Genomic DNA, 21,044 nt, shown 5'->3' with positions numbered 1-21,044 from the left:
ATATTCCTGACAAACAGACCCGAACTGAAATAAAAAGCACTTTAAATGTTCATCAGAGCATGTTCAAGTTGAAAAAAATAAAATTGATTTGAATTTTTAAAAATAGTCATGGGGGGGGGAATAATTGAAAGGCGGACAGTGGCACATAACTATGGAGAGGCTTGGCCCATATGTCTTGGACAAGATACAGGATCCAGATTAACACTTGAACCACAGCACTTTTGGTATACCTAGAACCATGGACTAGGTCAAATTCACCCAAACTGTGAAGAAACAATGTTCTGTAGGGAAAACAGGAATTTATTTTGTTATCCGTACACTGTACATTACAACTGTTAGAATGGTTGCATGTTGGAATAACTTCATATAGGGCTGACATCCACACCTTTTATCCAGTGTGATGCAGATTTGTATACGGTTTCTTCTTCCCTAGGTTATATTTACATGCATGGTGTTCTGTTTCTTCAGATAAATTGCAACAGGAATTCTTGCAACGTATTGCGATCAGATCACGGTAGAGCCCCCAAAATTGCAATGTCCCTTATAGGAGGTGCTTGCCCTGTTCGAAATATCCAGTAATAAAGTGGCAAACGACAAGTGGAAAATGATTGTAAATAAACTTTCGCATGAAATATTTATTAATTCAATTATAAGTTAATCAATTTTAACAATACATTAGTATAACGTGGAGCCCTCTATTTCACGTTAACAGAAAGATACTGGCTCACCAATTGATGATCATCAACAGTCAAACTTTTATGTTGATCGGACATCCGATGTTGTTAGTCACTTCGACGTAGCTTTTCCCTGCAAGTATCAGAGAAGGTTTCTCGGTTGAGGGCCGGACCACCTTGATCAGCTCCAGGGGGCCTCTCGGTTGAGGGCCGGACCACCTTGATCAGCTCCAGGGGGCCTCTCGGTTGAGGGCCGGACCACCTTGATCAGCAATGAAGAACTTTGACTGTGAAGATGAATTAATGTTTTCGATTCCGGACCTGCCGGAAAACTGATTCAAACACTGTAAATCATTGCATTTTAACTAATCAGCTTAAGGCCAATGGATACGGTAGCAAGACGGTGAACCGCCCTACTAGAGGGCTTCAGTTGAAAAGAACAAACAAAGGATGAACGCAGAATCAGAGAGAGAGCTGTTACAACGTACGGCCAGTATTTAAAGGAAAAACTTCTGACTGCACGTGTCTAATCAAGCCAATCGGCCTTCAAGGTCACCTCTTTTGCATGCGATCGTAGGCGGACATCACGATCGGCCTTGATCGTCGCCATACGATCACCGCTGCCGATGAATAGTAACAATATTAATGTAAACAACCGATTTACGTAACGGCGACTACAGACTTTTACGCCGGGGGACCATCGGCACGTTACATGCAGTTTTAAGATTTGCGGAGTGGCCATTTCGAAAACGAGCTATCACATTTGCTGTTGGACTATTTCTGTTGCATGTTTAACGACGCGAAATCATCAGCTTTCCTCAGGAACCACATTGTCAATTATAGACACGAAACTATGTCGTAGATGAATCAACCGGCGTGGTTATCCAATGGCAGTTTTGACAAACTGTGTCACCTCCAAGTCTTAGTGCGTTGTCGTAGAGGAATACCCAATATCCAGTTATCATCACACGTTCTCAATGACCATGATCAGACATCCCGTCAACTTTGAAATTTGTAACAACCGCCGCAGGCAAAGGACCCTATTGTCCTCAATGAGATCGCCCCACTTAGTCTGCAATAGAGCTGAAAGTAAACATTATTTTGTAAAGTACCAGCTGATAAAAGTATCTCGGCACTAATTAGTAAATTCACTTCATGTTAGCTTCAATCAGAATGAGCAGATTGCAACCGACTTGAAAGAAGTATTTATACATTAAGGAACCGGTATCTTTCATGGCATAATCTGATTACCTGTACCTTACGTCTCAACTAGGGTACAAAAAAATACGTCACAGTTGAAATATCGGCGGAATTTACATATTTCAAATTCCAAAATGACAACAAAACAACCGAGATGAGTCTGTTGAAATTGCCGATTGTATGGCAATCGCAATTGACCTCCTGGAAAACAAAGGTAAATATTTATACACCTTCTGATAGGTAAACAAAATATTTCACCCAAACCACCAATCAGATTGTGAATCAAAGGTAGAATTTTGCGCCGGGGTCTAACGATACGTTACATGTTCCATCCTTGATGAGAGGGCTTCCCCTCGTATTTTCACATGCAGAAGACCGGACACTTAGAGAGACTATCAACTAGAGGAGAAGCTGTGCTTCTCTAATGGCGTCGCAAGCAAGAAACGGGGGGGGGGGGGGAAAAAAGAATAAAATCGTCTTGATGGTACTTATTTTGACAATAACATTTTTGTGTGGTAAATTCTCAATTCTTTATATCTAGACCAGCGGTTCTCAACCGGTGCTCCATGTGCACTTCCCAGGGGCTCTGTGGCCACTTGAGGATAATAAAATAAATTTGATAAACAAACAAAAAAAAAAGGAGACCTAAAGGGTACCGCCACATAAATAATATACTAAAAAGGGTTCCTCAAGCTAAACAGGGTCCGCCATAGAAATTATACACTGAAAAAGGCTCTGCGAGCCAGAAAAGGTTGAGAACTACTGATCTAGACTGATCATATTTCACAGAAGGAGAGCAACCCTTAGCACGGAGTGAAGCTGCATAATACGCTTCAGCAATCAACCAAGATGCAAAGGAATGCAGAAATCAAATAAGTGGTGATGGGAAAACTCTTCATTCACATGATAGGGGATGACAAATCAATATTGAGGATTGATGGTACTGAAATTAACATAGACCTTTTAACAAATAATATCTCATTCAAATTTTTATACGGAATAAAATACCATTACGGAACTTTGACGTATGGAAATTGGCAACACACAAATTGTAAACATGACGGTTGATCTATGACATACGATCTCTCATGGATAGATCCCCGGAAATAAAATAAAGATAAGACAAAATAAAATCTGTAAAAATGACTAGAATAAAGACTATTTCCGCTGGAGGTATAATGGTAATGTTACATTTCATCAAAGAAGTGGGGAGACACCAAAATGGCATGAATCAAAGAACCGGATATTCCCTCCTATATGAGCGTTTGGGTAGGGCAAAGAAACTGATTATTTACAACAAAAAACAACTGTCACAAACCTTTCGAAAGTACAATGAAAATGAGAGTGAGAAAAAAATGCAATCAAAAATACACAACGAAAATTAAAGTTAAGAGCAATAAAAAAAACTTATCTCAAAAATCCCACAATGTGCAGTCCTAAAAATCTGGCGATAAAATCAAACTAAAAAGTTAATTAAACACACAATCTATAGAAAAATAAAGAAAACGCTGCAGAGTATCACCAAAAAAAAACAAAAAAACATTTGCTAAATAAAACTTGTGAAAACAAAGAAAAACACAAAATGGTTAATAAATGAGATCACATATAATGGTAAATCTGGTTAATATACATACTAACCAGCTATTATGCATAACCATGGAGCATTTGGTAAGTTTGGTAAATTTCCCTTAATTACATTTGACTGGCAATTACAACAGTACCAGGGCATCGCGCCATTGGTAAACATGGTAAATCATATGATATAAGCGGAGGTGGGGCACAGTGGACCGCTTTTGAAGTTTTTTGTTTTCCTCTGAAATTTATGAACCAATTAATCTGAAAAAAAAAATCATGAATAACCCTCTAGTACTTATATTTACCTATGAATTTTCTCAAAACAATCTCAATAGTATTTGTAGGAAAAAATATTTTGCAAACCAAAAAAAAAATGTATCCCAGTCTGGGGCACAGTGGACCATGCTATAAAAATATATATTTTAATGCAAATACAGGTTTGGAATGTAAACTGATGTACCACAGAAATTAGTGCTGTGTTAAATGGAATGAATTTTAGTTTGAATCATTCAAGAAAACTATAAAAGGGATGTAAATTATTATTAAGGGAAGGTTGAAGCTCAACAAGAGAACATTCAAATGCATATGAGAAAGTTATTCTAAAATTGTACGACTTCCATTTGCATTTTTGTTCCTTAATTTCAAGAGCGGAAAAAATAACCCTGGTTTATGTATGGGTACATAGGAAAAATAGTATTTTTGAATGTGCATTCCTAAATAAATTATTTAAATTACTAGTCATGATTTTCAACCCATCACATGAGAACGCAATGATCCAACTATTTTTTAAAGATGGGAAAAACTGTTGGATTTTACTGGTCTTAATTTTAAATTAGCAAATTGAGATGATGTTTAAACTAGCAATTTAGTGGTTTTTTTTGACAATCAAACTATATTATATTAAATAATAGTTCAAGGTTTAAGAATGGTTTTAAAATTTCCAAATCACATATGGTATTTCAAAATTGTAAATTTTATTATTGTATACCTATGAGTATCATATGCTTCAGCGCTAAGTGCTTTTTCTTGCATTCTTCCTGTCTTTGTTGTTAAGAAATCACAAATATCGATGGAGCAATATTTTACTTTATGCAGCTAAAAACAGCAAACTTCTGCAAAATGGCTAAGATATGTATTGACCATATACGTTTTTGGTTGTAAACCTTCATTATTTAATTGTCTAACATAAATAAAAATATCAAGCTCATAAAATGGGAAATAAATTTTTAAGGGGTGGTCCACTGTGCCCCATCTTCCCCTAATATACATCAGGACTGGATAAATCCTAGGTGCCAAGTCACCATCACGACTAATGGTATTGACTCTTGAAATTTTTTTTGTGTAGTTACTAAATTGCAGACTGAGAGCAGCATGAAATGTTTGGAATTCATAGCAGCATATCTACAAATTTGAAAGAGGGTCAGTATGCCCTTGGAAAAGTCAAAAGAAGAATTATTTTCAACCTTTTTCTTCAGGCCTAAAAAATTATTCTGGTGCCTAGATCTTTTTGTGATTTGTTCATCCCTGCTATGCATGATAATTCATACATGTATTGTATCATTATATTGTAGTATTTCATTACCCATCTCAAAATTTGTTATTGTATTGGGGTCCAAGTATATTCATCACACACACTAGACTTATGTGGAATTTTTTTCATATTTATCAAATTCACCAATTACACCAGGGTATTATGCATAAACACAGATAAAGGTGATAAATTTAAAGTGCAGTCAAATTCTGTTATAACAAACTCAAAAAGAGACAGGAGAAAAAACTCAATATCGTTATAAAAGAATTCCAGGTGTTTGCATTGTTCCTATGTAAACTTATCTGGGGGAATTAGAAAAGTGTTCGTTAAAATGAGATTTTTGCTATAATGATAATTACAATGGGATTCAACTGTATTTATCAAATTCATTATGCATATTCACCAGTAAAAGTGATAAATTTATCGAACTTATGAAGACGATTGGTAAGTGTGTATAACTTATTTATCACATTTACCCTAACACAAATACTGTATATGCTGGTGTATATGGTGCCTTTCCCCCCCCCCCCCCAATTTGAGGAACACCAAAACAGTAAGAAATTGTAAACTGAAGTATAATCTGATCCTAAAAAGTTACACATTTGGAAAAGATATAAAATTTTTTTTACAATGAAAAATGATCAAAATCTTCCAAATATTTTTTCCTTCTTCTGTTTACTCTCTCATTATGAGACAGCATTAAAATATTTTCCATCATATGATAGCATGCTTGCCCACAATGCAAGAGGGCCTGGATTAGTGTCCCGGCGGAGACAAGATGACTTTCTTTCCGAGTTTAACTCAGCATAATATCCAGAAAATATGTTTCCTTTGGAGATGTAGTTATAACATTGGCAAAAAGGCATGGCTGTATATAATGTTCAGTCTGCTGACCGGATATAAGAAATGGCTACTGTTCCCCGACCACAAACTGTTGTGGTTATCTTGATGTGTAGATTGATATCTTTGTTTTAGGAAATCCCTTTGATGAAGGACTGTCTTAATGCAGGGACTTGCTTGGCCACTGCCTGTAGGCTTCTTGGTGAATGAAGAGCCTTAGATGACCTTGCATAGTGATTTCTTAGTGTATTGCTAGGCCAGAGTGCCCCCCCCCTCTTCCCCATAGTGCTGAAACATGGCTTTGTTCTGGTGGGTCGAGTTGAACCCGCTTTGTGGGACAGAATTAGTGCACTTCGCTATTGTGGGAGGAGGGGGATTGATAAAACTTGGGACAAATATTCCTTCAAAAACTATTTTACCCACCCCAACTCCTGTCATATTTGTATATGGCAATTTCTAACCAGTGGAGTTAGGTGGGAAATGAAGGTGTCATCTGTAGGTGATTGTTTCAGGCTCAGTAGGTAAGGAACTTGTTTTCGATGTTTTTCTCCTGGATTCGATCACACAGACCATGACAGTAATCTTTATTGTGGAAGAGGAGCGTCTTACTACTACACTACTCAGGCTCATTTTCTCAAACTGACGTGTGTGTGCGTGTAGAAGCAGACTCTCCAAATTTATGAAATATTTTCTGTGCAAAAAAAGTCAGCTTATATTTTATTAACCAACCCTGGGTGTCCGTGCTCTGGGGTGGCAATACACCATTCTGGACAACCCGAACAACTCAGCTCTCCCATATCAGTGTTTTTCATCATAGAAATTATGAAAGACTGGATACCTAGCAGAGAAATATGAAGTTTGGGAAGAAAATTCACATGCCTCCACATGTAGAGGAAACACCAATCTCCTCTCAAAGTCCATTCAAGTGCTTTACTATTAAGTGACAGAAGACTGACAATTTCTTTTCAGTCAGCATGTATGATTGCTAAACAGGCATTAGAATGTTACAGTGAGGGCAAAATTGATGCTTTGTAGCAGGAACTGGAGTGGAGAGGGAATATTAAGTGGAAGCAAAAATACTGTTGTAGAATCCAATTTTAGAGTGGTGGGGCAATTAAATCTTGTTTGTCCCCCACAAATTCTAGTTATGGTTCTGCGTTATAGTGGCAGGAGTGGCTTCACTGGTGAATGGTGGTGTTTGTATGGTTTAGTGCATTATTTTTTGCCTGCTTCTCACATTTGCAGTAAATATTGTTGAAAAGTTCCTAAAAATGGTGTCATAAATGCAAGAGAGAATCTTTTTTTTTTTCAGTAGTTTTTCTGGCGAAATTTTTTAAAAATAATTAATCCATTGAAAAACGTTGACTTTGGTATCCATTGAAAAACGTTGACTTTGGTATCCATTTTTTTTGTTAATTTTATATGAATTGTGAAATGATATATTTATATGAGGATTTTATATCCAGGACTCTAACTCTCAACAATGGTCTTAGAGTGCTTCTGATATCAGATCCACATTCAGATGATCATAAATTGTCACCATCAGAAGAGATTGAAGACAACATCAGTGATAAAGTTGACAATGAAGACGAGGAGGAAGATGAAGAGATGAGCTGCGATGGATCAGAAGCGAGTGAGGATTTCTCTGGCACAAAATCGAAAATGGTGAGATTTTTGATTGCTGTTGTTCAAGTTTTTCATTTACCATACAGTAGACTCTCGTTAATCTAGCACATATCAGACCGGAGTGTCCCGAATTACTGAGAGTCAATGGAAAAGCAAGCCCATATAAATAATATGAACTTCTGCGCAAAGGCATGCAGTTACATGTTCTGTGGCTCGAACAAATCCAGCCTAAAAAACGCCAGATTGCTGGACAGGCCAGATTTCTACTGCATTTGAAATGCTGGTTTAAATTGTTAGAAAGGTAATCGCCCAGGTTTATGTTATCTCTGCTATGTATAAATGACGCTGCATGTCCATGAACTGGTTGTTTGCAGTTATCTGCATAGGTGTTTGTGTGTGCTTGTATATATTGTGTCCTTTTTTGTATAATAAATAGTCTTCTTCCGGACACCCGACACAGATTTGTTTGCTCCTCATTGTTTTTTAGTGGCAATTGGTAATAGCCCGAATTTTCCTGTATTTCCAATTCTGAGAGGAATTTTCTGGATTTTTTAATTTTTCTTTGCTTTGTATCCTAAACACCATCTTCATACCAAATTTCATGTTTCTAGGGCTGCTAAAAGTGCTTAGGATTTTTAATGATCGCTGAGTGAGTCAGTCAGTGTCAAAATATCGAAACTTTGAGTTCAAATATCTCAAGAACTAAAGAACTACAAATGATAAAAAAGTGAAATTAATAGGTTTAATTGAATTTGTAAAATGCTCTAGATATGCCAAGTTTTGAGTCTCTGAGTTTAACCAGCGGACTTCCGCTGGTTCCAAGCATCCTTTGTCATGGTCTCACCCACAATATCCTTATCGAAATCGTGGGGAAAGTCTGGCTGGCTTCTTTTACGAATTCTGAACTGTTGCCATCCAGAATTACAGATTACTCGAAATAAGTTTCTACGTGCCGATATGCAAATCAATGGATTGACATCATAGTTTTCCTGATATGCTGGAAGAAATGGGTTCTTCTAGTGCGCCGAGAACAAATCTATTCTCGGCTAGTATAAATAGGCCTGGATAAACCTGAAGTGTGGCATTCAGTTTTCTATCTTTGTTCAGTCTACTCACTTCACTTAGTGGAGCTGATGTGTAAATAACCTCTACTAACAACTAGCAGCTGTTGTTGTGATATTAATAATGTTGTAAAAAGTGATCTCCTTGAGTTAGGCTACTCCGGCTAGTTGTTCAAAATATAATATTTTCTAGTCAACTAATATTGTTTTATCGTGCATTCTCGTCAGTTGGAAAATGGTTCCTTGAAAGGGTCAGGTGATCCATATAGTGCTACATCAATTTGCAGTTATGTGCTACTATAGTCTACAATGTTGTGTTGTTGATCATTAGCGTGTTTGTTGGTGGACGTGATTCTCATTGTATTCTAAAAACTGTGCTACTTTGGAAAGATGCTCAGCTCCTATGGGTTCCTGAGGTGAACTTTCTCAGATGGTCAACATCATTCGCCTCACACGAAAACTGGACACTTCGTTCTTGACATAGGACTTATGAGGTGTTCTATGATGTCTTGCTGATATTAGGAGATGGTCTTCAGCTGAATTGGGTGAGACCTTTCAAGTTATTTTGTGAATCTGAGTATTGTCACCGATGTCGATTTTGGAACTAACATGCCAGGGGTCTGTCCAGACTTTTTGCACAGGGTCCTGTTTTTGTGAAAATTTACCTTATTTTTGTGAAAATGTACCTCATTTTTGTGAAAACGTTCAAAATAGCAGTGAAAGTAATACTAATTAAACAGCAACCTCATTTTCCTATTTCATTTCATTTTTATTATCATTTTCCTAGTTTTGGATGCACTCACAGCTTGTTTGTGTTTCTGGCTATATATATGCTTGTTGACACATCGTCTTGGGTGATCACCAAATTGCACCCCTTGGTCAATCCAGGGTCCCTTATCAAAAAAATGTAGAACATATTTTGCAAAGAAAGCCAGATGCAGAAATGCTGTAACATAGCCAACTGTGAAGCTTCTCAAAACGTGCGATGTTCACCAAATTCGGTATTTTTGGACCCATTTTTCTAGCTTCTGCAGATGAAATTTTATTAAAATCCGGCTCTACCGACGAATTCGTAGCATCTTTCAGCGCTTCCGATAAATCAGCAATGTCTTCCACCGCTTTCGACGAATCGGTAATGTCTTTCGAAGAAACGGAATTGTCTTCCGCCGCTTCCGACGAATCGGCAATGTCTTTCGAAGAATCCGAAATGTCTTTCAGCGCTTCTAATAAATCGGTAATGTCTTTAGGCGCCTCCGATAAATCGGTAATGTATCGCGCCGTTTCCAAGGTTTCGACAGCGTGGTTCGAAACCGATGAAGGAAGCAATGTTTCAGTAATTTTTTCCGGGTTAGCACAATTGGAATTATCTGTATCTGACGTCTTTTTGGTGACATTTTCAGATCCTCGTTTAAAAAACGATGTTATGGAGTTGCATCCCCGAACGTCAGTTGGCCGTATTTTTTTAATGTAGTAATCACTATTCCTTGAATTTCCACCTGTTGGTTGTCGACCACGCTTCATATTAAATTTTCAAAAATGAAAGCGCAATACTGGAAAAAAAACGTGCACAAAAAATCCAATTCTACAATAAGCATCAACTACGCCGATTTTACGACTAACAAGAGGTTGTGATTCAAAGACCATTTGAGGAGAAGTGCGGGGCTAAAGCAAAGCTGCATTAAGAGTAACATTAAACTTACAAGCGGCTTTGGGCTAAAGCGTTTGCATAATGGCATAGGTTGTGCGATAAAATATCGGACGCGGTCAATCCGTGGTCAAGCAGCGGGATGTCCTAACAAGAAGACTAGAAACAAGGAAAGCCCTCTCAAGGTCACGCTCTTTCTCCGATCGCCTTTTCAAGGTCATGTTTTCCGGTATCCAACCAACAACTTCTATAGATAAGATTACTCATCTATGGGGGAGGGGGTGGTGGTGTTGGGCCATGCATGCTTAAAAAAAAAGATCAATGGCTTTCTATTACGACTAGGGTCATAACTGATAAGAATTTTGTCGCACAGCAGTCGCAAAAGTTAGTTTTTTACGACGTAATTTTCATGAAGGGTTCGTTTTCTGGAATTTTGTGATGGATCCGTTTATTATCCTCCAAATTTTGTGAAGGGTCCGTTTTTTAGCCCCGGAATTTTGTGAAGGGTCCGTTTTCCGGACCCAAATTCCGGCTGGACAGACCCCTGCATGCTTAATATTAAACTCTAACGTGTAACGTGTTTAAAATGTGTTGCAACAATAACTGCTTTAATTTGGAACTTGCCTTGTTTCACTTATTATTGCCTGTTTAATTAATTGAATCTTTGAATCACGGGACTGTAGCATGTAATAAGCTACATGAGTAGCTTCAATGCAGAGATATGAAGGTTTCAAAAGTGCCCAAGTTGCTTCCAGGAAAGGATGTTAAGGTCGTGCTTGTTTTGCTCGACTTGGTGGGGGTACTGCAGTGCCCCTCAGATATACACGCAGAGGTGCTGACATGAAAAAAACATTGGGATTGGGAGGGTCGTGTGTGAAAGTCCCTGGCCGTCCACTCCCGTAAATGTGGGACTTAGGCACGTACGCAGGAGAGGGGAGGGTCCATTGCATTGTTTTTTTCCTAAATTATTGGGGAGACTCTGCCTCCTTACAAACTTTATTGGGGGGGGGGACTCAAATGACCTCAGCACCTAGATTCCGGCACTTATGTATACAGGCTTTTGTAGCCCGCATCAAGGCTGAGAAAGTTTTAGGCTAAAAAGCAGTGAAGTAGTGGAATTATGGCTTTCATTTATTCAAAATCTTACTAAAATGTTAATTCCATTTGAAAATTGAAAAAGAAGAGTTACCTGTATGCTGGATTAGAAATGCTGAGCAGCAGTGTTTAAATCATATAAAATTTACTGCAGAATAATGAAATTTATGTTTAAATCTAGCTCAATATCCATATAAATCAAACTTTAGACCTGTTTTCTATGTGTCCAACTTTTTGTTTGCAATTTGTTCTTTTTCTATATTTTCATAATGAGTGAATATTTCCATTATCACCAGGCTGCAGCTGCTCTTTGCATTGGGGTTGGTAGCTTTAGTGATCCGCCAGAGCTACCTGGATTAGCCCATTTCTTGGAACACAGTAAGATTTACCATATATTCATATATAGGGTGCATAGCTAACAGCACTTACGGTAAATTACTGGGGAACCAATGATTCCAGAGGCATACTGCCAATTTTAAAAAGTATCAAAATAACGTGTAGTATTTAGATATGTCATTCATGTTGCAAGGGGTTGTATAGTTATTGAAATTAAAAATTTTACTTTTAATACAGTTCCCATATGCCCAAAAACCCAATTACAAAGTTGTTGCCCTGTCTCTTCCGATGCCAACTAATAAAATTTCATGTTTCTAAGTGCAATATTCACTGATATACTGTAATTTGTAAAAGGGAGGAAAGTTGGGGAAAAAACAGAATTAAATGAAGCAAAATGGTTTTCTCACATTTAATGCTGTTCTTTCCCAACTTTCCTTCGTTTTGTTTTTCAAATTTAAATATTTCACTGTATATTGCACTTAGAAACAGGGAATTGTTTTAGTTGGCATCAGAGAGACGTGGAGAGACAGAGCAACGACTTTGCAATTGGAGTTTTGGGTATATGGGGACTGTATGAAAAGTCAATTTTTTAATTTTAATAATGCAACATTATTCACATATCTAAACACTACACATTATTTGGATACTTTTTCTAATTCAATGTGTAAGAAACAATTACTTGCCAATAATTTGCAATGCATGTTGTTAGCTATGCATCCTGTATTCATCAATACCCAAAATTTCTATTTTACAAATACAGTCAGAAAATTATTATTTTCCCATTTCAGTGGTATTCATGGGCAGTGAAAAGTATCCTGGAGAGAATGCTTATGACGCCTTCATATCAAGACATGGTGGGTCCGATAATGCAACAACTGATTGTGAAAACGTAAGTTGTGTTGTGTCTGTTTTTTGTTTCTCAAAGTAACAGATGTTATAGTTACTGGGGGGGGGGGGGACACATTTACCCATTAGCATACTCTATAAATTTACTGCCTGTCCTAGTATTAGCGCAAATCTAAAAGAAAGCAGGTTTATGCGTACGCATAGGTGCTAATGCTTTAAATTTACCCTGAAGATTTTTTATCAGATTTCTCTTCTCTTAGCTTTATTAAAATCTTCAGATTTTTTCGCTTTATCAAAGTCTGATTCGAAATATGATGGTATACCAGATTCTTTCGATTTTTCTTATCTGTATAGAAAAATCCCTATTAATCCTTAACTTCTGTTTGTCAGAAATCAAAACTCTCAAAAAGAAGATTCATTAATCCTTGCAATCTGAGTGACCATTTTCTCAAGAAAAATACGAGAAATTGCCAATTGTTGCGAAATATGACATCCAAAACTGAGTTTTCAATTATTTTGCTGAAATCTCCAAAAAAAAAAAAAGGTTAATAAGTGCTACTGGAAATCACAGTAGATTAAAATGAATTCCATAGGGGAAAAAAATGACAAATATGTGAGATGAATATTCATAGTCACAAAAAGTCTGCTTGATTTCAGTGCAGAATAAAAATTCAAGTAAGCCTCATTGAAAATATGGGAAGAAACAGGCGGATTTTCGTAAAACAAGTTAGGAGGCTATAAATTACAGGAATGTCACTGGAAAATGGGTCATATGGTCACCCCCAAAAATTTTCACTTTTCCCTTTCATTTGTATAACATGTTTTCTTCAGCTGCACAATGTTTCATCACATGACAAACTGCAGATTTTTTGAGTCTGGGAATTGACACTTAGGCCTACTGTACAAACTTCATGTTTCATAGAAATAGAATTAGGAAGTCCAGATGAAGAAGTATCTGCACCATCTTGCCTTCAGGCATTAAAAGCTGTAGATGTGATATGTCGCTTCCTACACACTCAGGAAAAAGCAGAACAATTGTGGGATAAACTAACTTCCCAAACTTGCAACTCCATAATGGGTGGCTGGGGTCATGAAAGATTTTCCAAAATTTAAATATCTGAAAATAAATAAATTTATTTTGCAACATAATTAAATATATTGTCATGTTTATTACAAACGGATCAAACACTGTGAATTATTTTATTAGGCTAAGCACAATACAAGGACGAAAGGAATAGTGTGACTGAACACAACGAATACGCAGATCAAACTGCCCAAAAAACAAAATACCGTATATACTCGTGTATAAGCCGACTCGTATATAAGCCGAACCCCCCACTTCAGGACCACCAAAACCGCAATGAATTGAAAACCCATGTATAAGCCGACCCCAAAAATCCGTGCATTTCAAAGAAAACAATAATTCTTACATTTCCATGCAAAATTATTTAGCTTACGGAAATTTACAATAGAAAACGATTCAAACTTTTTAATCCGTTTCTTCTGAGTCTCCAAGCTCACCGTAATCCGTCAGATCATCATAGGGGGTCGGCATCTTAGTTTTTATCTTCATCTGGGCTGTCATCGCCATTGTTACTTTCAAAGAGGATATCATCTTCAGTTCCGTCCATCGCATTGCTGATGCAACACTTTTTGAAAGATCGGATGATAATTTCGGTGGAAACAGAATTCCACGCCTCATGTAGCCATTTATCATCGGAACTTATCTCCATTCGATCCACAAATTCCTCAAATAGTCTTTGAGAAGCTTGTTGATGCTCACATCTAAAGGCTGTACAATCGACGTTAGCCCACCTGGTATTAAAGCCAATGATGTTTTCGATTTCTTTGCCTCGGCTTTAACATTATCGGTCCTGTGGGGTTTGAACATATCAAATACCAATAATGCTGGTTTCTCGAACACTGCAACAAAAATGACACCTGATTGCGGGGGTCGATATTTTCTAATCAAAAAACTGACCCGAGTATAAGCCGACCCCCCTACTTGAGGACCGAATTTTTCCACATAAAAACTCGGCTTATACACGAGTATATACGGTAATCAAAAAGAATTAACTTAAGTCACCATAGCAACCAATAGTTAAAAGAAATGAGATGGAGAAGACAGTCCTTTGTAAAGGCTTGTAGCCCTCATTCATTGCATTATGACAAACCTAAAACACATCTTTACTCTCAGCTACTTATTATTCATGTATGCACTCACTAGTCAGTCAAAAGTAAAGCACACATGTAATAAATGTAATAAATTAGAAATTACAGGGTGTTTAGAAAAGAAACTTCCCCCATTAAAAAATCGAAAACCTTAAAAAGAGAAAATGAAAAAAATAATTTGTGCGTGCAGACAGCCCTATAAAATTTTAATTATCGGGTTTGATGAAATCATGTATTTGGGGATTTTGATGACAGGAAGCCCTATATATATACAATTATTCAACTTTCATTGGCTGTCAGACACTGGTTGATGTATCCGCTGCATACACATATACAAGTGTGAGCACCAGCGTATCTTCATCAAGAATATTGGTTTTTCCAAATATTCAGAGTTGATAATGCATATATGAATAGCATCTGTAAAGCGCCATCTATCCATTAAATTTTAACTGAAGTTGAAAAGGGGGGCAGGTTAATGAAATTCTTGTCAAAAAAGGGGATCAGGCTTCAAAAAGTTTCGGAACCACTGATGTAATGCATTCATTATAACAATAATTAATTTACCATATCTCGTGACAATACCAAAGTATGCTTGATGAATTTAATTTTGATATTTTAGACCACATACGAAATGGAGGTTATTCCCAAGTACCTGAGGGAATCTCTTGATATATTTGCACATTGTTTCATTTCTCCATTGCTTAAAGTGGACTCTATGGATAGAGAAATAGATGCTGTTCATGATGGTAAGTTTACCTGATACTAAATTTTCTATATAATTTTTCAACTCGTAGAGTTTTACTCTTCCGTGAACATGAAAAAAATTTACAGTGTGGAAGAACAACGTTATTGTATACAATAGCCCAAACATAGCACACTTGTTTTTAGTTCTGTTGATGTTGTCTAGCTAATTTGCATTAGTCAAATGTGAGTAGAATGAGATAAATATTTAGCATAGGATAAAAAAAAAGTTTGCTACATTTTCAAACGTAAGCATTAAATTAAAAAAAATCATAAAGGGTGAGCAATAGTTTAAACAAACCAAAGCGCATAATCGATGTGGTGCATGACGATGATTATGACGAAGAGCTGTCAATTGTTGACCCAGCTCGTGATAAGGGAATTATTCACATCTCACAAATATTACCATGTTTATCGAAGTGACGCTTACACACTGTACTGGTGAACATATTTACTCCTCAATATATGATGTAGATTAACATAATTTACTGTAGAACACAATGATGATGAATACAACAATAAGTATGACTTAGACATACTTTTGTTGTGCATATTGCGAAGGCGGCATTGGACTCTGTTACTATATCATTCACAGATGCATGTGGATCAAAGTCAACGAAAAAGTAGAAAACAGACTTTTATTTTAGTTCTTTTCTTATTCTCCCGACAGTATTCGTTTTACCATCTGTTATCAGTTAGACTTGATTGTGGTCTCCATAAAACGATGTAAAAATTGTTTAATTATCGTGTAATCATTGTCCTCTTAAATTGATCCATTTTTGTGGACTGAAATATTTTTGATCTTGAGATTTTGCAGCATTGCCATTTTAACTCCTTCCAGGATCATCAAATTAGATTGTATGAAAATAAAAACTTTGGATGCATAACTTCCTTGTATGCCATAGTAATCTTTCTTTTTAATAGGGCTTTAAATTTTCTTGGTCCCTTTCAGTGAGGAATAATTCTTGGTGTAAGTTTAGGTATGGGATTTTAATTGAAGGCTTAGTTTAAAGTGTGTCGTGTTAAAGAAAAACTTTATTCTTAGCATGTAACTAACTTTTTCTCAGCCAAATAACAGTTTGAAAGATTAATTAAGACCTCTGAAAGATCACAGTTCAAATTACAGTTGGCCCTCCAGTATTTGTGGATTTCACATTAGCGGTCTCTTTTCAGTTTTTTAGAAAATACTGTTGTGGTGATAATTCTGATATTGAAGCAAAATACAAATTGTACACGTTGAATATATATGTATATTTTTTAAATATCCCTCTCCTAAAGATTTTTCTAGTGCTTCGGAAGTTTTGCCTAGAAGACATTTAAATGTTCTTTAAATTCAAAAACTTGAATGAAAAATACAGAAATCGACAGAGAAAGGATAAATCGATCTGACTGATTCTGAAACCCTAGTAATACCCCTTGAAGGTGATCAAGGTTAAGAAGTGGGGAAAATAAGGCCATTTTGAGCAGCATAGTGCAAAGGGTTTTGTAAGTTTAAATTGGCAATGGATTATTTTTATTACAGACCCAACTGAAATTTTATAGGGTACCATATGATTTTATGGCATGTTTTTCACATGTAGAAAAATTGGTAAAGGAAGCCTTGTTACCATGTGCTCTAACATTAACTGAAATGAAGAACAAATGGCTAAAAAACATTATATAATATTCTTTCAGAAAACATCACAAAAAATCACTAGATACATCCTTTCCCTTCTGCAATACAAAGCAGGGTGCCAAAAAAATAAGAGTTTATAGTTTGTGTCATTTGCAGATTTTCCACATTTGCTCTGACTCCCCTGGAAACCTCTCCTGGATAACCTCTGCGAATACCAAGGAACAACTGTACTTTATGTCAATTAAATGGCAGCCTAATTTGACTGATATCATAAGCTTTCTTCATATTTAATTCATTGAAAGTATTCCACATTTCATAGACAAGTGTTCCACGTGGTTGAATGAATACCGAAACTGTGTGCTTTTAGTCTATAAAACACTAATTGTTTGCTCATTTTAAATGTTATATGGCGTGCCAGCAAAAGAGGGACGACAGTTACACAATGAGAAATGCCAATTAGCACTCTCTGAAGCTTGAAACTAGCTAAGTATTGTATAAATTGCATACTATTTAGGGTTTTTTGCCTTGAAATTTTAGTTTACTCGTTCTTTCAATTCACATAGTTTTTTTTGTAATAAAAATTATAATTGTTTAATTTTAATTCATAAATTTTGTGAAAGTTTACCATTTCTAGGAAACTCAAACAGACCATTATCAATCAAGGGTTAATTTTTTATTATGCTTCATGAATTTATTGTCTTTGAAATTAAAGCTATGATATTGGGGACACACATGCTTTCATCTCTATTGTAATGCATGTTGTTATTTATTTATTATTATTTTTTTAAATTTTGAACTGTGCTCATATTATTATCATACAGAATTTGAACTAGTAATGCCAGCTGATTCCGAAAAATTATCTATGCTACTGGGTAGTATAGCAAAACCAGGGCATCCAATGTCAAAATTTATGTATGGTAAGTTGAAATATTTTATTTTGGAAAATGAAATGTTTTGTGGTTTCTCTTTTCGAGATAGGCCTATATAGGCTACAATAAAATCTGTCATTGAATTCATTAATTCATTGAAAGTATTCCACATTTCATAGACAAGTGTTCCACGTGGTTGAATGAATACCGAAACTGTGTGCTTTTAGTCTATAAAACACTAATTGTTTGCTCATTTTAAATGTTATATGGCGTGCCAGCAAAAGAGGGACGACAGTTACACAATGAGAAATGCCAATTAGCACTCTCTGAAGCTTGAAACTAGCTAAGTATTGTATAAATTGCATACTATTTAGGGTTTTTTGCCTTGAAATTTTAGTTTACTCGTTCTTTCAATTCACATAGTTTTTTTTGTAATAAAAATTATAATTGTTTAATTTTAATTCATAAATTTTGTGAAAGTTTACCATTTCTAGGAAGATTTCTCTCTTTAGAAGTGTAAAGTTTTCATTTTTTGAATTTTCTATTTTTAGGTAATAAGAAATCACTCAAGGAAATTCCGGATCAGGAAGGCATCAATCTCAATGCAGCACTAAGAGATTTTTACAATCAATATTATTCTGCTGATATAATGACCCTCGCTGTACAGTCTACAGGTAAAATTTTTGATTGTATAAAGAAATATTACAGTTATTTTTACTTTTTTTGGTTGATTGCATCTAGAGAAGTATGTTTTTGCAAAACATAGACTATGATTGTTTGTATTTATGTTATTACATTAACAGATGATTGTGAAAGTTAACTTTGTGCCCCCCCTATGGAAAACGTGGTACTGTAGCTATGTCAAATGCTATAAATTATTTCACTATGCTGCCATTTTTAATGGAAGGTTTTTTGTGATTATGCAATGTTTTATTATCTTTTCTTTTTACTTTTCAAATTGATAAATACACTTATATCAGTACATCTGATATAAGTGTAATAAAACAGTTACAAGTTATTGAATTTATCTAGTTCAGGGCTTCACAAATCCCAGGTGTCAGGGCCCCACGGTGACTAAAAAATTGATATTGACACCTAAATTTTTCTATGTGTGATTATGAGCTTGGCAAAAGAAATACAATTGGTTCCTAAAATATTTGGTTGGTGCTTAGATTTTTTCTCGATTTGTCAAGCCCTGATCTAGTTCATGGTTTTTGTACATACATGAAAGTAATTTTCTAGTCCCTCGACCATCCCTGCTAGACTTTATAGGGGTGCAGTTAGTGATTGAGAAAGTTCCAGCTGTTTTGATTGATTGATTCAGACATTTCAGGTTTTGTGACAAGAGTTCAGAGCATTTTTTAAAATAAATTTGGAACTTCAGATTGATATAAACATTTTTGACAGTAAGTAAACATTTTGAAGTAAATTGAAAATTATTTTATGTTTCTACCACTTAATATATATCAAAGTAAATCACTTAGCTTCTTTGTACTATTAAATGTTAAAGAGCTACGCACGTTCAAAATTGCATGTTCCATTTATGGAACATTGGCGAGCGGGCTAAGACAATTTCAAGAGAGCGGGATTCTAGGGATATCTAATGTACAGTGCGCTGCTTTGATCTTCCTGTTCGAACCCCAGGGTGTTGTAATCGTTTGACATATGTATAGGGGCTGATTCTGGGTAATATGACACAGAGGAATGTGGTTTCTGGGGTGGATTGTTTATATTGGGTGAGTACTTTTTTATTCTTGCAATCTTTGAAATGTATGTTTTTGCGAGCTTCAGACTAATCAAACCGAGTTCGGCAATCTTAGATAGTCTTGTGTTCAGCTGAGTGTAACCATATCAAAAAGGTATCTTACATTAGATGCCAATGTTCCATTTATGGAACATTGGCACCATTTTTCATGGTGTTCCATTAATGGAACATCATGAAAAACAAAGAAAAAAAAATTTTTTTTTCTTTAAATTTCAAAGTTGATCTATGTATAGGCATGCAAAAGGACCTCAAATTCCGAATTTCGACAATAAGTGACTTTGTTCATAGTTCAGCCTTTAAACGGTTAAGAACAAGGTATTTTGCACTGTATCCTCCAAAAGTTCTAATAGAGTTGTCATGGAAATACTTTCTGTGTAAATACATCAAAGTGTTGAGAAGGAAGCTACCTTACAGGGTAAAACAACCAACTGAATTGTATTCAGCTAATCAGAACTTTTTGCTGCTGAATAAATTTTTTAAATGCATTTTATGGTGGTACCAATAACACCAATTCAGAAAAGATGCCACCAACAGCATAATTTGGCAACGCTTGATGATAATGCTACCCTCAATATAATGATAATCCCTCTACAACAATATTATTTCTTGGTCTGCAGGGTATCATTGTATCAAGGTTTCACTGTATCTTGAAGCTTTCAAGGTTCAATTAAACAATGACTGATTGCTCACAAATCACTCTGTTGATAGTTTCAAAAATAATGAAAATTTTCAGAGCTTTATTTTATACACATAAAAGAAAGTGCTTATTTGTATTTCAAAAATGTATTGTCATTACCTAAAAACATTAATTTTCTATATATTTATTTTAATAGTTGAATTTGCATTATTGTTAATGTAGTTTTTATACTTCATAAAGTCTTTTTATTATTATCTTTTCTCTCCAATAGACTCATTAGAAACTCTAGAAAAATATGTTACAGAGATATTCTCCCAGATGCCTTGCAAGTGAGTCATTTCATTAATTTTATCTATGTAGACATTTTCCTATTTGTTTTTTATTTTTATGCTTGTATTCATGATATGCAGACACAGTGAAGTGGCAAATGACCATAGTTGGTTTTCTGTGATTTCCAACTTTGAGGAGCAAATGTGAGCCGATCTACCCATTAAGTCTTGCCACAGAGAGCAACAGGCCTGCAATGGTACAAATCTTCAATCATTGCTCTTCACTCATAGTTTGAAAAATAGATGGCTTATGGCAGCACTATAACAAGCATTACACAGAAACAAACTTCATCTTAGGTTCACAACAGATACACTCCAATATGTACCAGTTCGTTAGAGGTTCTATAGAGGAGCATGGACAAGGTGCACGTGGAGTTTAGTAATAGCCACAGTGAAGTCATTTAACTTGCTATTACTAACAGAAGTCCACAGAACCTAGGTTGTGGGAAAATTTGGGGTTCATGGCACCTAGGTTGTTTCAACGTCA

The 21,044-nt window shown here is 35.8% G+C and overlaps 1 protein-coding gene across 1 annotated transcript in view; it reads left to right on the top strand.

The window, feature by feature from the left end:
* The window catches only part of LOC149081658 (nardilysin-like), a 93,556-nt gene that overhangs the window by 11,715 nt on the left and 60,797 nt on the right, over positions 1 to 21,044 (top strand). The window contains exons 3-9 of the mRNA XM_089237068.1: positions 7,287 to 7,485; positions 11,544 to 11,625; positions 12,372 to 12,472; positions 15,221 to 15,347; positions 17,779 to 17,874; positions 18,378 to 18,500; positions 20,500 to 20,557. Coding sequence (XP_089093194.1) covers positions 7,287 to 7,485; positions 11,544 to 11,625; positions 12,372 to 12,472; positions 15,221 to 15,347; positions 17,779 to 17,874; positions 18,378 to 18,500; positions 20,500 to 20,557 — 786 coding nt within the window. The remainder of the gene's footprint in view (positions 1 to 7,286; positions 7,486 to 11,543; positions 11,626 to 12,371; positions 12,473 to 15,220; positions 15,348 to 17,778; positions 17,875 to 18,377; positions 18,501 to 20,499; positions 20,558 to 21,044) is intronic.

This window comes from Pholcus phalangioides, unplaced genomic scaffold (assembly GCF_987345545.1).
Source record: "Pholcus phalangioides strain wild (caught in Gottingen) unplaced genomic scaffold, Ppha-v1.0 ptg000009l_1, whole genome shotgun sequence".
Classification (NCBI taxonomy): Eukaryota; Metazoa; Arthropoda; class Arachnida; order Araneae; family Pholcidae; genus Pholcus; species Pholcus phalangioides.
The sequence above is the reverse complement of the archived record's forward strand: the minus strand, read 5'-3'. Positions and strand labels throughout refer to the sequence as shown.